Source organism: Echiichthys vipera (genome assembly GCF_963691815.1).
Source record: "Echiichthys vipera genome assembly, chromosome: 22".
NCBI classification, from domain to species: Eukaryota; Metazoa; Chordata; class Actinopteri; order Perciformes; family Trachinidae; genus Echiichthys; species Echiichthys vipera.
In genome coordinates, this window is record NC_139847.1 from 2,930,648 (window position 1) to 2,946,783 (window position 16,136).

Here is a 16,136-nt window from a genome sequence, read left to right on the forward strand (position 1 = left end):
GAGACAAAAAGACCCCATAGCAAAGGTAAAAACAGTAAAAGTAGAGTAAGAATAAAATAAATGAAATAAAGGGACACAAAATAAGAAAGTCGACTGCCTGAGCGTGGATCTCTGAGTGCGGGGGGCGGGGGGCCTCTTACCTGCGCCCAGGGGCCCCTTGTCTCATGATCCGTCCATGGATGGAAGATGATTACGGTGAAAAAGGGGAAACTAACTCATCCCCACTGCACTTAAATGTTTTAAACACCATTAAAGGCCTGAGTGAAACGTATGAAGTGGATTTCTGTGATTATAGCGACACTGTGTGGCAGAATGATGAGAGCACAGCGCTCTCCTGCCTCCTCCGGCCTTTCTTTTTTATTTATTCATTTATTTATTTGTATTTTTTTTAATTAAATGACCCACGCCCTCTCATTTGCCTAGTAAAAAATAAATAAATGTAAAATTAATTGTAATAATACGTATATAAATAAAGGAATACATAATTTTTTTTTAAAATAATTAATAAAATGAATAAAAAATGCAAACATAAATAAATACATGAAAAAATGCATGAAGAAATGTAAAATGAATTTTAATAAGACGTAAATAAATAAATAAATGCATAATTAAAAATAAGTAAATAAAAAAATTAATAAAATGAATAAAAATGAAAAGATAAATAAAGACATTTAAAAAGCAATTGAAACATCGGTTATATAATATTTTTATATATATATTTTTTTATATTTCTAGTACATTTAATGTCATATTAATTCATTTATCGAGTAATTTATTTATTTATGTGTTTATTTTTGTCAGTTTTAGTCCTCCACGTTAGCGCTTTTACTCTGAAAGGCTCGACGACGGAAGTCATTATCATCTGAGACTTCCGGCCGTCCTGCTAACAGCACGAAGATGAGCCTGAACACATCAAAGACGAGAGATTTACGCGAATAACTGAAGGTATGCACCAAAGACGTCGCTATAAAACGACGCAGAGTAACACAGCGTACTTAAAGACGCTGTAAGTTCGCGTTTTCAACTGGAAATCCCGTTTTTTAACGTTTGTTTCCGGTCGGGCCCTCGTGAAGACGGCCGTTAGCGCCCGCTGCTAGGCGACGAGCGACACTGGTTTGTAACATTTCAACGGTCGTTTGTGTTTAACGGTAGAAAAACTAAACTCAGCCGTTAGGTCGACATTTTTTTTGGAACGTTTTGCACTCGTCACCCTTAAAGTGACGTCACTAACGGTTTTGCTCAGGCCTGAAACAACACCTGCGCCACCGTTTAGATCTAACAACCTAGCTACAACAATGACGTCACTCTCAGGTAAGATACGTAGAATAACGCGATAATTATGTCGGGAAAAAATGTCCGTGTTTCTGTTTTGTTTTTTTGTTTTCTTTCACTTTTTATTCAGAAGTCTTTGTTTTAGAGTAAGAACAAGACGACAATCAACAAACTAGCTCATCATACAGAGAAGATAATACACAATATATAATAATATAGCTGTATGTAATACATTAAAGGTTGAATATGGAGAATGAGCAGAACTCCGCCATCTAGTGTCTCAAGATCGTCGCTGCAACAACAAAAAATAAGTCCAGCAGTCGGGTTGCCAGGTTGGTCAGACCCGGCACAGTAGCTCCAGGAGACCGGAGCCTGTTTGAGCCTGTTTGAACTCGTCCCCTCCAGAAAATCACAGCATAAAAACAAGGATTAGAGGAGTTTGACTGGCAGTTAGCGTTAGCCGTCAGCGTTAGCCGTTCCAGCTAAGTAAAGAGGAAAGTGATGTTAGCATCCAGGAGAGGCGTAGCCATGTGGGCGTGCGTTTGAATGGCGTTTCTCTCCTTTCTCTCAGTCCATGGAGTGAATGCTCGGCCTATAGTGACTCTGGTTGTTGCCCGTCTCCGCTCACTCAGCTGCTGGGACAAATAACCATTTCACCCAGTGTCAGCCTACAGTAGCTGCACCCAACAACAGACAACCCTGGCAACCAGCAACGGCCAACGCTAGGCCTACGGCAGTTCTGAGGTCATTTCCTGTGCGCCTGTTGGGACGTAGAAAAAAGAAGGAGGGACCATGCGCGGACATTTCAAACAATGGCGGCGAAAGGTTCGCGTTGGTGTGATGCGGAGGTGGAGTGTTTACTGCAGATTTGGTCGATGAAAAGATTCAAAAACAGTCGACAAGACGCACAAAAACTCTGAGGTCTACGGAAAGATCTGGAAACAAAGCCACGCATCGCCATGACGTCATCAATGCGTGTGACGTGTTACGGCGTGATGACGTATAGGCAGCAAGAAGCATTCTCCGAGGCCCAGGTAGTGTGAGTACAAACGGGCCTGGAGGGGGGGACAAGGACCCTAAAGCACGGGGCACGGGACGGAGGCACAGTGGGAGGGCGCCCTGAGTTGCAGAGTAATAGTGCCGCCTGTTTGAGTAACAGGATGTGTAAGAAACATAATGCTAGTCGGATAGCCTAGCCTACGTTCGTTGATCTTCCATTAAAGGTGCCGTCAGTGAACCTGGAGAAAGGCTCCGTGAATGTTTGGAGCTAGATCGATTGTAGCTAGCAGCATGCTAGCTCTCGATGGCTCAGATGTATCGCTACTAGAAAACGTATAGCATGTGTTTTAAGTAGCAAGTGTGATGGATTCAGGATCCACATGGCGTCTCCGCGATCGAACGACCCTTCCCTTAATATTGGACCTGCTATTCTTTGGTTAAGATTCTGGGTCCAGAGGCCTTTTATCTCCTAATCCGTTCGTGTCCTGCCGCCTATCTTTGTACACGGGATCGAGCTGGACTTGTTGAACGCTGAACGCTTCTACCTCTCCACTGGAGAAGTGTGAAAGGGCTGTTTTTCCAATCTGGACCGTATTTCCCTGTGTGTTTGTGTCTAAAGCTGGAGTTCAGAGCGCGGGACTCTGGGCAGCGGAGCCAAATCAGTTCACATTCATGTGGGCGGCAACCTTTGTCAACCCCCCCCCCCCCCCCCCCCCAGACAGTTTATGCGTAGATGGTTATTGTGATGTCTATAGGTGGCAATGTTGGGCCAAGTGGTTCACTTAGGCCTACCAGTGAGACACGAAACGCAGTCCAGGGAGTCCAGTTTGAGTAACAGACGCTCAGAGACCGAGTTACACCACTCAGTAACATTATCACAGTTGCAACTAGCAGGTTTGTGGATCTGCGTTTCTTGTTTTTTTTAGTGTCGTCGTGATATCGGCTTTCAATATAACACAGAGTTGGTTAAAAGCGAATCAGTCGAACACTGAATTTTAAAATGTCTGAATGGTGCCATTTGTGTCCAGTTCAAGACATTTGTTCAATACAGTTTTTTGTATTTTAGCCGTTTAAAGAAAGCAGCAAAATTCATAACTGAGTACACCGCTAAGGGTGAGAAGTTCAGCATCCGTGAGGAACTCGGAGTAGAGCCGCTGCTCCTTTGTGTTGAAAGGAGCCCGTTGAGGTGGTTCAGGATCATCTGGTAAGGATGAACCCTGGGCGCCTCCCTAGGGAGGTGTTCCAGGCACGTCCAGCTGGGAGGAGGCCTCGGGGAAGACCCAGGACCAGGTGTAGAGATTAGATCTCCACACTGGTCTGGGAACGCCTCAGGATCCCCCAGTTAGAGCTGGTTAATGTGGCCCGGGAAAGGGAAGTTTGGGGTCCCCTGCTGGAGCTGCTGCCCCAGCGACCTGACCCCGGATAAGAGGCTGAAGATGAGATGAGATGAGTACACCGCTACACCGTTAAAGCAGATTATACATTTCCTCATATCGTGCAGCTCTATTCGATGGTTACTTTTCTGGACGCCGGCGCTCTACACCGGCTTTTGGGCGCTCAGCTGTGCTTCTGCCTCCTGTCTGGACCCAGCGTGAGGCTCAAACATGTAATACTGGTTAAATCTGATGTTTCCACTAACGCTAGCCATCTTGATCCACGTATGCTCTTATATCGGTTAACCTAGGGCAAGCAGCGGCGTTGAGCGGGGCTGAGGCCAGATCCAGAATTCCCTTCTGAGGAAGAGGGAGACGATGTGCTTCTAGACCCTTTTCAGAGTTTTTTTATTTTTTACTTCTCATGTGGAAAACTGTGTCATCCCATTTTGTTACGCTACCCAACCTTTACTAATAAATTGTGATTCAGAGTTGTACGGGAAGTTCAGTATTATTATTATTTAGTCTACCATGCACCAGCAGCATTGAACATTGTGATTCCAGGTTTGAATCTTCCACTTTGGTTCTAATGCGTTCTGAAATGTTAATCTTGCAATGTGCTTTGTGTTGTGGTGTCGTCGCTGGTCCCAGTGTCACTGTTTCCACCACAGATGAGCGCGGAAAGGAAATAAATGGCTGTGCGTGGGTGTTTCCTGTTAATGGCTGTGACCTTGTTCTCTCTCTTTATCTGTGCTCTGTTGCCTTTGCCTCCTCTGTTCTTTCTCGCCAGTGAAGACCAGGAAGTGAAATGGACTGAATGAATGTGATTGGACGTCTGAAGACAAGACCTTCCAGATGATGCATTTTACCGGTCCAAGAAGCTACAGTCCACTCCCACTCAATAACCCCTTCCTTTTTTTTAACTTTTCAGCTTTGCATTGCTAGAGCGTTGTGCCCCTTCTCCTGCTCCAGGGCACCTAACGAGCCCCCTACTCGGTGGGCTCCCGGGGAGCTCGCTCCTGATTGGCCAGCAGGCTGCCTCCTTGCATCTGGCTCAACTGAAAGCTCAGATAGCACTGACGCAGATTAACAAGGCTCTCGCTGTTGGCAGCCGAGCCACAACCTTGACGGCGAACTCCAACACACCGGCTCCCTACATACCCACAACACCCCCCTCTCCGACTGCTGCGGCGATCAATCTCCTAAATCTTCTGAAGATCGTAAACACCATGTCCCATCACATGTATAACCCCTATGCCTCGGGGAACCAAAGTTCCACCCCGGGGCAGTATGGACTCTCCAGTATACAGGCAGACAGGGACCCTCGGAGGGCATCTTCTCACCTTAGACCTGGGTCAAGCTTAACCTCTCCTGGAGTTCCTTCTGCGCCTCCTGTCAATTCTGGGGGAATGCTCCCATCGATGCCGCCTCAGTCGATGAACTACATGCCTGAACAAAGTAGGGCCATAATAGACCAGAACATAGAGAGGTCTGTAGACATGCATATTAGCAGAGCCAGAGAGGAGGTGAGGCTTCTTGGCACACCAATGCATCAGCCCGTAGACCAGGGCGCTCGCTTTGCCAGCAATCAAAGGGAGGAGTTCCTCTCCTCGGACACAGGGAGGGTCCCCTACCCAATGTCCTCGACATCTGCACCTCCAGGATATCGACACTCAGGCGTTGAAAGCGGCGGTAGCTCCTTGAGCTGGTTGTCGAACTTCCCAACGCCCCCTGCTGTTGACCCCTCTAAATTGTATTCATCATCTGCTTCGTCTACCTGTGCAGGCATTGGTGACAGTAGGTTCAATGCCTCCAGTGAAAGAAATCCTGCCGTTCAGACCATTCCAGGGCTGGGTGATTTGGATTATACAGTCCCAGACAAACCTGTTGCCCCTACGGAGTCCAGTAAGCCCAAGTACACGTCTGAATTGGCGTCGAACATCCTTATGCATTTTGGACTTGAAAAAGAGGACCTTGAGGAGCTCATCTCCATCCCTGAACACCAGATCACCCCCGCTAACCTGCCGTACATCTTGCGTAATATCTGCAGTGAGAAGAGCAAGAGAGCGAGAACTGCAGTTCATTCAAACCCCGGCTCTGAACCCCAACCCGCAAGAAGCGTGGGTGGGATGGACAGTCAGAGTTTCAGTGGTTCTGGAGGGACAGGGATGCGCCAGGAGGACATCTCATCATCGGGTGTTCTCCAGCAGAGTACAGTGATTGACTATGGACATACCGGCAAATATACTGTAGGGGTGAGGGATGAGATTGGAAGAACCAGTGGCAGTAGAGTTAACAGTGGTGGGACTGGAGGTATGTTGCAAATGGACCCTTACGATAGCAGCAGACACAGCCGAGACTCACTGCAAAAAAATGCAGCACAGGTGAAAAGCAGTGCCATGGCTTCTTCACGTGACCTGGTGAGTTCTGTTTCCAGTCTCAGCTCTCCGTACACTTCAATACTGAGTTCAAAGGCTTCCCTGAGCAATGATCAGGGTAAACCATTGCAGACCCACCCAAACCAGACTTACCAAACAATCCTCAGCTCTTTCTCTCTGCCAAAGAAAGACACAGACAACAGAGTTCCCAAGTCTGAAGCGTCCAATCCCGTTCCTTTCAAAAAACCAGAGGCAGATCGCCAGTCGACGTCAAACACCCACCAACCACCCCCCAGTCTGTACCGTGGTGTGCATCCTAGTCGACCTGGCCTTGTGGTCATTGGCAGTAATGATCTCATTGCCACGAAGGATGAAAGTAAAACCCGACGACAAGTGTCAACAGTTGCTGAGCAGATGCGGAAGCAGCAGACACAGCAGCAGATGCACACACAGCAGTCGACGCAGCAGATGCAGCAGCAGCAGACGCATCAGCAGATGCAGAAGCAGATGCACACACAGCAGTCAACGCAGCAGATGCAGAAGCAGATGCACACACAGCAGTCGACGCAGCAGATGCAGATGCAGCAGCAGATGCAGAAGCAGATGCAGCAGCAGCCGATGCAGAAGCAGACGCAGCCGCTGCAGATGCAGAAGCAGCAGACACAGCAGCAGCAGAGGCAGAAGCAGCAGCAGACGCAGCAGCAGCAGAGGCAGCAGCAGCAGAAGCAGCAGCAGCAGCAGCAGCAACCGAAGCAGCCAGTATCACAGACGGGGCAAGCAAAGTGGCTTCCAGTATTTTCTTCTGCAAACTCGGTACCCGTTCTTCCTCACGTGACCAGCATCATGGGTGTCATGCAACATCCAGTGTTGCCCCGCGGTCCTCCTCCCATCGGTGTTCCTCCTCCGCTGCTTCAGCCAGCCCCTGGCCGGATGAACCCTCTTCGTCTGCCGCCCCCACCTTCCAGCAGGCAGCCTCCAGTTAAGAGGCCGGTCTCCAAATGTCTGCCAACACCGGCCATGATGAATGACTATGCGGCGGCCACGCCACGAAACTTTCCACATACCTGTTGTCTGTGTAACAAAGAATGTGCTCGTATGAAGGTGAGTGGAAGTCTGCACAATGTTCACTCTCCCTTTAGAAACCAATTTAAATTTTTAGCTTTCATTTTGTAGGGAAGTAAAAGATTTGATTAAAACTCCATTAGGGGGTATTTTCAAGACGATTTGAAAGGATTCATGTAAAATGATCATTGGATGATGGTCGTTGGATTGTTTCTAATGACTATGAAATGCTAGTAAGGCCCTTCATCGCGTATTGCTTTGAACCAGTTTGCAAACTTTGTGAGAGATTGTTTAAAGGAGTTGTACTCGAAAGACAGAAAGGAAACGGGCTGGGATTGCTCCCACGCGGCTCTCACAGACCGTTCTCCCGTACATGAAATGCCGACTATTTTGTTAATTGGGACAATGTACAAACATGCATCACGATCAGCGATCTACCAAAACAGGAAATAGAAACTCTTATTACGGCACACACACAGGATGAAGTTACTCCACGATATCTGGATCTATATCTATTTGCTGCTATTTTAATGCCCTGAATGTTGAGTACAGCTTTTTTTAACAATTAACAATTAACTGATTTGGATGTACTCTCATGGAAATCAGTTAAATGCTTCCAGGATGCCACCGCTAACTATTTATCTGTAATACACGTTTAAAATGTCTGATTTTCATTTGAGTCGATTGACTTAAAACTGTTGTTAAAACATCATTGTCTAGTTTAAGCAGATGGAAGTTAAAGTCATTGGTGTAATGTCCAAAGTGATGCAAAGTTTACAGTAACCGTCTGTTGTAATGTGATAAAAAGCCAATGGTCAGAAGACGTGACAAGGAAGAATCTGGAAACTCTGAAGATCAAGTGCGTCAGAGGACGATGGAAGGGGGCGTCCTTTTTTCTTGTCTCTATTTTTGCCCGTTGTCCCACAGTATAACTTAGTTTTTTTTTTTAAACATTTGTTATAATATCTTTTATTCTCACCAGTAGTACTATCAGTCTCACTTTTACTATTTCCATGTCTAAGAATATCATTTTTTATATATATTATTATGGATAAGGCCCCTTTTTTAAAGAACGTATTTCTGTTTCCCGAAATTGAATTGTGAATTTCTACAAATGCCACGTCACCAGCATCATCCTTCACCAACCCCGGAACAATTTTTTTTTTTTTGTCTTTTTGGGACACCGCGTTTAACAAACGCTTAAAAAGCCACACCAGCCGCCTCCTCTTCCTAGTTTCACCACGTCCCCGTCGACCCCAGGCGTCTCGTCTTGAATGACTGGTTTGATCCAAACTCGATAATGACTCGGACGATCTTCAACAAACCTCAGGAAACTTTCTGACTACCTCACGAGCCCGAAGAACCAGAAACGGCACTAACAAGGTCCCAAGAAGACACTTTTATTGTGTTTGACATTGTTGCCCTCGAACTCAAGTTGATAAAAGGAAGCTGTAATTCTAAATGAGGTGTTTAAGTTAGTAGGATTTATTGTCGTGAATAATTTTGTCCACAATGTCTTGACGTTCATTTCTCAATCCAAACCTTTTTCAACTGTTTATTTACTGTCGGCCAATGTATTCACTCTGCATTTGGACTCAGAGTTGTTCTTGTTAGTCAGATGATTTCTGTTGACATGTAAACAAACCTGATCTGTGTTTTTTGAAGCTTGTTTTTTTTAGTTTTGCTCAGAAACTGTGACTGAAACATGAGCAGAGAGACTGATTTGGACACTTGGACTTGGACCAACAAAGGGACAAACTTTGAAGATCTGTTGAGCTGTTTCTTTAAAGCTGCTTTAATGTTGAATAAAAAAATCTATGTTGTCAGTAGTTCCAACCATGACACTTGTGATATTGAAGCTGATGAAGAGTTGTGATGATGATAATGAGATGGGTCTAAATGCTGTGTTTGTCGCTCTGACTAGGACTGGATCTCCCATCAGAACACCGGCCTTCACCTTGAGAGCTGCACGGTCCTCAGAAAAAAGTCAGTGTCCTTCTTTCACTTTTCTCTATGAAGATATTGCTAATTGTTATTTATTCACAATTAGAATTTTTCTAAACCTTTTTGGAGCATGCCCACCAGGGAAGTGCGAAAATAAGGTATCCATGGAGGCCCAGACTGGCTGGCAGATCTTCTGAACCCTTTCTACCTCTGTATAACCTCTACCTCACGATTGTTTGTCCCTGATGTTACTTCTGCAGCATGGTCCATAAAGCACAGTTACATTCTGCAGTATTTAAAGCGTATACCTTGAAGGGTCTTGAACCTGTATGTAGGGGGGTGGCTTGTGGAACGTCTGCCAGGGTTCATAACGGGTTCTTCCAGTTCATCTCTCCCGCATGTTCTATAATTATAGCGTACGGAACCTGTTCAGTTCCTCGATACCCTTTGACCTAAAGAGAATCACACGAATACAACTGCTTTATGACCACCTACCTATTTTTCAACAGATACCCAGAGTGGGATGGTGACATACTACTCACGCAAGGGTAAATTTAACTAGCTGCACAGTCACACATACTGATTTTGACAAAACATCCCATCATTCATTCATCATGCTTTTCTTGTCCATTGCGCTCTTCAGTGCTGCGCGAAAAGACGCCAAGCCCTCGCCCTCAACCTCTTCCCAGACTCCCCAGCGTCCTCACCAGAAAGTCAGCCATGGAAGTCGCCCCTCCCCAGAGGGCAGGAGGGAGAAACTCGATAGACGATCAGATTCACCTCACGGCTCTAAATACACCCGCAGGTCTGTGACACACACTCTGCTCTGAGCGTTCGCCGCCACATTGCGTAATTGCCAAATGTGTTCCTGCAGAACATTATAAAAGACCTTCTGTGATAACCATTTTTCTAGATTATGACAAGATTAGCTCTTTTCTCACATCAGGTCCCGGTCCATGTCTTGGTCTCGGTCTCGGTCCCGTTCCCCACGGTATGACCACCGTACCTCCTTGCGCCATTGGTCACGTTCAAGGAGCTCAGAGAGACGGTTATCCCCGAGGAGGAGAGATGAAAAATGGTCCTCACCAAAGAGAAAAGACGATAGACGATCGTCCCCGATGAGAAGCCGCGAGAGAAGATTGCTACCGTGTAAGAGTGACGAAAGGCAATCACCGCCAACGAGGAGTGGCGAGAGACGACCGCAACGAAGCAGGAGTGGCGAGAGACGACCGCAACGAAGCAGGAGTGGCGAGAGACGATCGCCACCAAGGAGGAGTGATGAGCTAAGATCAGCAACAAGGAGTGACGAGAGAAGAGCAGCGACAAAGAGGAGTGATGAGAGAAAATCGCCAACAAGGAGTGACGAGAGACCACCACGATCAAAGAGGAGTGATCAGAGACGATCCCCTCAGCGAAAGAAGGCGAATGACGCAGCGGCCCTGGCTAAGAAAATACTGGAAACACCAGGTTAGAGAAACTGTAATATTTTCAAGATATAAGACCATCTTATAAGTAGAGTTCTTCTGATTCTGATGCCAGATACTGCGGATAATGCTGGCATCGGTATCGGCGAGTACGGAAGTCCAGGCAGCGATCTGATACAACATAACTTACTAGAAATAGGAATAATTTTACTGGTTAGCTCCATTAGCTCTGACACAGTTCTTCTCAATCTTTAATTAAGCATCCTCAAAGCAATTTCAGTCAAAAGCAGGTCGTTTAGACTCAGTAGAGCACTAACGAAGTCGAAACCAACGACTGCCACTCTAACGACGGTCGTTGGCACTTGGAGCACAAAGGGTTCCAGTGACATCATCGGCCTGTGAGAGGTTAAATACCTGGATCTCCACACCAGATAGTTGGACCAGTCCCAGCCTGGTCCTGGTCCCAGCCTGGTCCTGGTTCTGTTCCTGGCCCTGGTCCCAGCCTGGTCCTGGTCCCAGCCTGGTCAGATGCGTACATGAACTGATGAAGCCTCTTGGATGAGAGGTGAAACGTCTTCCTAGACAAATAACCAAGTCCAGTTGCTTTGGACTGAAATTGCTTTGAGGATAACGACGACCTGGACACATGAGAACATTCACAGGCCTTTAATTAAGCAGTTTAATCATTCTTAGTAGTTCTTAATGATTATTCCTACATTTATGTAGTTAAGTTGCTGTTGCACAACTGTTTTATACTGTTCCATTTAAAAAGAAATGGCTTCCATTTGTTGTATTCATTCATGTTTTACAAAGGGTTTAACCTGAGCCAGGCCTTACCACGATGATGATCAGATCACAGTCATGCAGGCGTAGAAAAATCTTTTTCTTCTTCCTTTTTTTAAACACGCTAGTATCGGTATCTGTACTCGGTATCAGCTGATACCCACAGCACCAGTATCGGAATTGGTTTGGGGTGTGGCATCTCTAGTTTCAAGACTGAATTTGTGACCAAACATACCAGAGTCTATTGAACCTTTGTGTACAAGTGAATGCAACTGATGGAAACAGTTAGTTCTTGTGCTTTTATGGATAAAGTATTCAAGGAATCCTTCACCAGTTTGGGAAACAGCTTTCTTGCTTTGGAGATTTAGATGAGCCAGCAGCTCTTCAGCAGTGAGATTTTGAACTTTGCAGTTTAGGGATGGAACTTATTTTCATAATACGACTCTTATCATGAACTCTACATTTCTAAATCTTACAATATGGACTTTGTTTGAGACTTTGCAACCATCAAAACTTGTCTTGCACTCTTTTTGTCCTTTTAGTTGCCGCATCTCTGACAAAAGAGTCCGATCTGGAGACTGTGATTAAAACTCTAGCTCCTGCCTTAATGGCCGAGCTAGCCAAGATGACGACACCATCATCATCATCATCATCATCATCGTCCCCCTCTTCCATAGGAGGAAAACCCTCCCCGTCTTCCTTTGCTTCTTCCTCATCCTCTACAGCAAAGAAGATGCCATTAGCTAAAAAGCTCTCTAAAGCAAAGCCCAACCTGCAGAAGAGCAAGGGAAGTTCTTTCACCAAGGTTGGTGTGTGTGTGTGTAATTTACCAGGAACATTTGACATGTACTGCATATGAAGCACAAAATCTCCTTGCTTTAAATGGCAGACGACATCGGTTTGATTAGATACTTTGAAAACAGATTTTTCTCTTCTAACCACTTTAAATGTCCTGATGAGCAACACTACATTTGGTCTTAGCTTGTGGTTTTCTCCCTGACTTTGCGCAGTCTGGAAAATCTTCATCTTCGGCCGTAGTGAAACTAAAAGGGATTCCTAGTACTTTCTCCCACGGTGATGTGACCCTTGCTATGGAGCGCTATGGGAAAACCAAGTCAATCGAACTGCTTCGGTCCAAAATGGAGGTATGTTAATGAAGAGCGAGTATGTGTAGAGTGGAGGTCTTGACTGTTGTGGTAATCCTAAGATATGTGCATTTTTGTGTGTGCGCACATGTAGGCAATCGTGTGCTTTGAGAAAGAGGAAGTTGCGAAGGAATTGAAGAGCGTAAAGAACGTTTATATTCATGGAATACCGATCATTGCCAGTGAAAAGGTATTACACTTCATGTCTTTCTTTCTCTATCCCTGGGAAATGTTCATATGTGGTCACACTGTTAATTATCGGATTCATCTAAGAGAAGACATCTCAATTTGTTTACAGGAAAGTGTTTCTAAGGAGCAGAAGAAGCCTCCTCAGAAGTAAGTTTTATATAATGACAAAAAAATCTGGGCATGTTTTTGTATGCAAAAGATGCGGAACAGAATTTATCCAAGTATTCAACATGTGAAGGATACAACTATCGTACAGTAAATAACATAAAAGCACTCAAATTGTGAACTTGACCTTCCATTTCTCTATTTCAACCCTTTTTAATCACAGGAAACCTGCTACGTCCAGTGTCTCCACACCTCAAACCACTACCACAAGAAAAGTTCTCCTCCCTTCACCTGCCGGCCCTCAGAAAAGAACAGTTAAAGGTCCAACAACTGTCAGTAAAGCAAAAGTCTTGGTTTCAAAAGCGAAAAACGTCTCAACCAAGCAGATAACTAAGAAGGGGAAGACTGGAGAGTTCCCCGCAAAGGGGGCTGTGAGAAAGGCAGTGGTGAAGCGAAAAACGACCTCGGTATCCAAGTCAGCACCTCTAGAAAATCCGCCTGATGGAAAGAAGTCCAAGCCTAGCCCACTGCAAAACACAGCCGCCGTTGTTGGAAAAGCAAATGTGGCAGTTTTTGAAGCTAAGCAACAGGCAGAGCATGTCAAAGCCGGCGAAGCTCAAGACGTGAGAAAAGCTGTGGTGACGCAAAAAGAGTCCTCAGGATCAATGTCCACGACTCCAGAAAACCAGCCCGACGGAACCAGCTCCAAGCCTGAATCTGAAACCAAGATTCAAGAGGCTACAGTGAAAGACACAGCCAATGTTGTTGGGGACGCAGCTGTGACAGTTTTTGAATCTAAGCAACAGGAACATGACAAAGCCAATGACGCCCAAGCCTCTATGGTGAAGGAGAAGACGCCCTCGGGATCAGTGTCCACGGCTCCAGAAGATCAGCCTGAAGGAAACGGTTCCAAGCTCGAAGCATCTGAAACCACGATTCAAGAAGCTGTGCCGAAAGACGCAGCCAAGGTTGTTGAGAAAGGAGACGTGACAGTTGTTGAATCTAAGCAACAGTCAGAACCCGACAAAGCCAATGACGCAGCAGACGCTGTGAGAGAAGCTGCAGTGAAGTCCACGGCTCCAGAAAATAAATCTGATGGAGAAGAAGAAGAAGCTTCACCCAAAGACACAGCCAAGGATGTTGGAACAGCGAATGTCACAGTTCCTGAAGCTCAGCATCAGGCAGAACTTGACAAAGCTGACGCAAGTGGAGCTGAACCAATGGAGATCGGTGGAATGGGAGTTGAAGTGGCAGAACCCGTGGGAGTTGAAAGTTGTGCCGGGGACCAAGGAGAAAACCCAACAACTACAGAGGCTGAACCAGAAGACTCAGCGGACAAGTCCGGCGAGAGTCAACCATCAAACGGTTCAGTTGAGACCTGGAAAACGGACACATCTGTCAAAGCTTCGCCGCGCATCCAGCAACGCCACCCGTCAGAACCTGAATCCACTGCACGAGGACCAGAGACCAAGAAGGAAAGGTCACACGTGCAACAGCAGGCTGCAGGACGACCGACCGAAGCATCTGTGGAGGCAAAGGTGTCGGGTGGAGGGTTGGAGACAGCAACGGTACAAAAAGGTATGTTGAAGATCTTTGGATTGAGTGTGACGTTAAAATGCAGCGGCGTTTGTAGAAAATGTTTTTTTTCTATACCGTACCGTATCTTCCGCACTATAGGGCGCACCAAAAAACGTTCAAATGTCTCCAAAGCCAACAGTGCGCCTTATAATCCGGTGCTCCTTATATATGGACCAATATTGAGCCACAACAGGTCTCCAACTACGGTGAGCAGCTGCCGACTCTATTTTCCCCTGTAGAAGAAGTAACGCGCGGTGCATGTTGAGATATACGACTGCGTGAAGCGTGCCGTTTCATTTCCATGTGTGTGTTTGTGTAAAGAGCCCAAAATGGCTCCTGTTAAGAGACACGCTTACGACGCAGAGTTTACACTCAAGGCCATTAGTCACGCAGTAGAACACGGGAATAGAGCAGCAGCCAGAGAGTTTAACATGAACCAATCAATGGTGCGGAAGTGGAGGAAGCAACAAGACGACCTCCCCTGACTGTTGTGTTGACGTTCCCTTTAGAGCAGCTCCATCTAATGGATGCAGAACGTAACCCCAGCCTCGACTGTAGCGTCTGTTCTATGCGCCTTATAATGCGGTGCGCCTCATATATGAACAAAGTTTCAAAATAAGACATTCACTGAAGGTTCGCTTTATAATGTGGTGCGCCTTACAGTGCGGAAAATACGGTATTGTAAATGTATCCCTTGGAAATCCCAACCTAACTCTGTGTTAATCTGTCCCTCCATGCTTCTTGACTTGGGGACTGTTCGTTATTTATGAAACAGGGTTAAAAACGGGGGAGGCTCGTGTGTTTTTAAGCACCGGGGACGAGCCAATTAAATTGTTTGTTGTTGTGGTAGGAGGGGTGGTTGTCAGGGTGCACACACAACTAATCAACTGACTTTGATCTTTTGAAGGTCCCGAGACTGCAGGGAAGACACAAGCCGACGCAGCATCGCCCAGTGATGCCTCCAAATCCAACGCAGCTACTTGTCTAAATTTAAAGGATTCGATAATAAAGCAGCTGCCTCTTTGCAAAATCCGTAAGAAGTCCCAGAAAATGTCTGCGTGTCATAATAAATACACTTTCCCTTTGTTGTTTTTACATTCTTGTTATCCATTGTCTCTCTTCACAGCCTTCCACTCGCTGAAAACCCTCGTCTCACCAAAGGTACGCAGCATTTACTCGACTTTCTTGTCTGTTTACGTTTTATGTTGTTGCTAAAATGTCCAAACATGATTCCAGTAAACGTCTTTCCACACGTATTGCCGTCCTCCTCTGGGCTGCAACACTGTTGATAAGTGCACTTGTCGTGATCTTAAATCCTAAACAAACAGAACCGTTACCGCTGCTAACTCTTCCCCTCTCTCCTTTCCTTACAGATTGATTCATCCGGTCCGAAGCTGTCACTCATAACCAACCTGCCGGAGTATTATGACGGAAGCTACACAGAGCGGGACCTGGCGAGACTCATCACGCCATTTGGGTTTCAATATACGGACGACAGCATCTATATTATCCCTCAGGCGCGCATGGTAGGCACCGGGTTATTAATCTGCAATGTTTGATTTAAGAATCACGGTTCTGCTGTTTGCGTTTTAGTCTTCAGTTGGATTCTGAGATGAACGGTCCGTGCCGTTTTAGGATAAATGAATTAAGTTCACTTGTTAAATCAACTCTAACTTACAAGTGAACATCCTTTGGATCGTTCATCATCATGAGATGTTACTGATTGTTATATACCGTTCAGACCCCCTTAAAGGTTTCACTCTTTCACTGTCTTAGGGCGCACTGACACTGTCCTTCCGCACCGACCCAAAACAGATTTTTTGGGTAAAGTCTGGTTCCTTTGACCAGTGTGAGTGCAACCGTACCGCGTCTAGGAGCGGTACG

The 16,136-nt window shown here is 45.9% G+C and overlaps 1 protein-coding gene across 2 annotated transcripts in view; it reads left to right on the forward strand.

Annotated features, from left to right (window-relative positions):
- Nucleotides 1-879: 879 nt before the first annotated feature.
- Nucleotides 880-16,136, forward strand: part of LOC310964109 (uncharacterized protein) — a 30,423-nt gene continuing 15,166 nt past the window's right edge. For both annotated transcript variants that reach the window (XR_014593719.1, XM_083937106.1), the window contains exons 1-14: nucleotides 880-945; nucleotides 4,576-7,123; nucleotides 9,009-9,070; nucleotides 9,538-9,576; nucleotides 9,672-9,833; nucleotides 9,975-10,495; nucleotides 11,778-12,040; nucleotides 12,246-12,380; nucleotides 12,475-12,570; nucleotides 12,679-12,716; nucleotides 12,898-14,252; nucleotides 15,160-15,285; nucleotides 15,379-15,413; nucleotides 15,626-15,778. Coding sequence is in view for 1 of the 2 variants with exons in the window: in XM_083937106.1 (XP_083793232.1) it covers nucleotides 4,874-7,123; nucleotides 9,009-9,070; nucleotides 9,538-9,576; nucleotides 9,672-9,833; nucleotides 9,975-10,495; nucleotides 11,778-12,040; nucleotides 12,246-12,380; nucleotides 12,475-12,570; nucleotides 12,679-12,716; nucleotides 12,898-14,252; nucleotides 15,160-15,285; nucleotides 15,379-15,413; nucleotides 15,626-15,778 (5,235 nt within the window). In the remaining variant the exon portion in view is untranslated. The remainder of the gene's footprint in view (nucleotides 946-4,575; nucleotides 7,124-9,008; nucleotides 9,071-9,537; nucleotides 9,577-9,671; nucleotides 9,834-9,974; nucleotides 10,496-11,777; nucleotides 12,041-12,245; nucleotides 12,381-12,474; nucleotides 12,571-12,678; nucleotides 12,717-12,897; nucleotides 14,253-15,159; nucleotides 15,286-15,378; nucleotides 15,414-15,625; nucleotides 15,779-16,136) is intronic.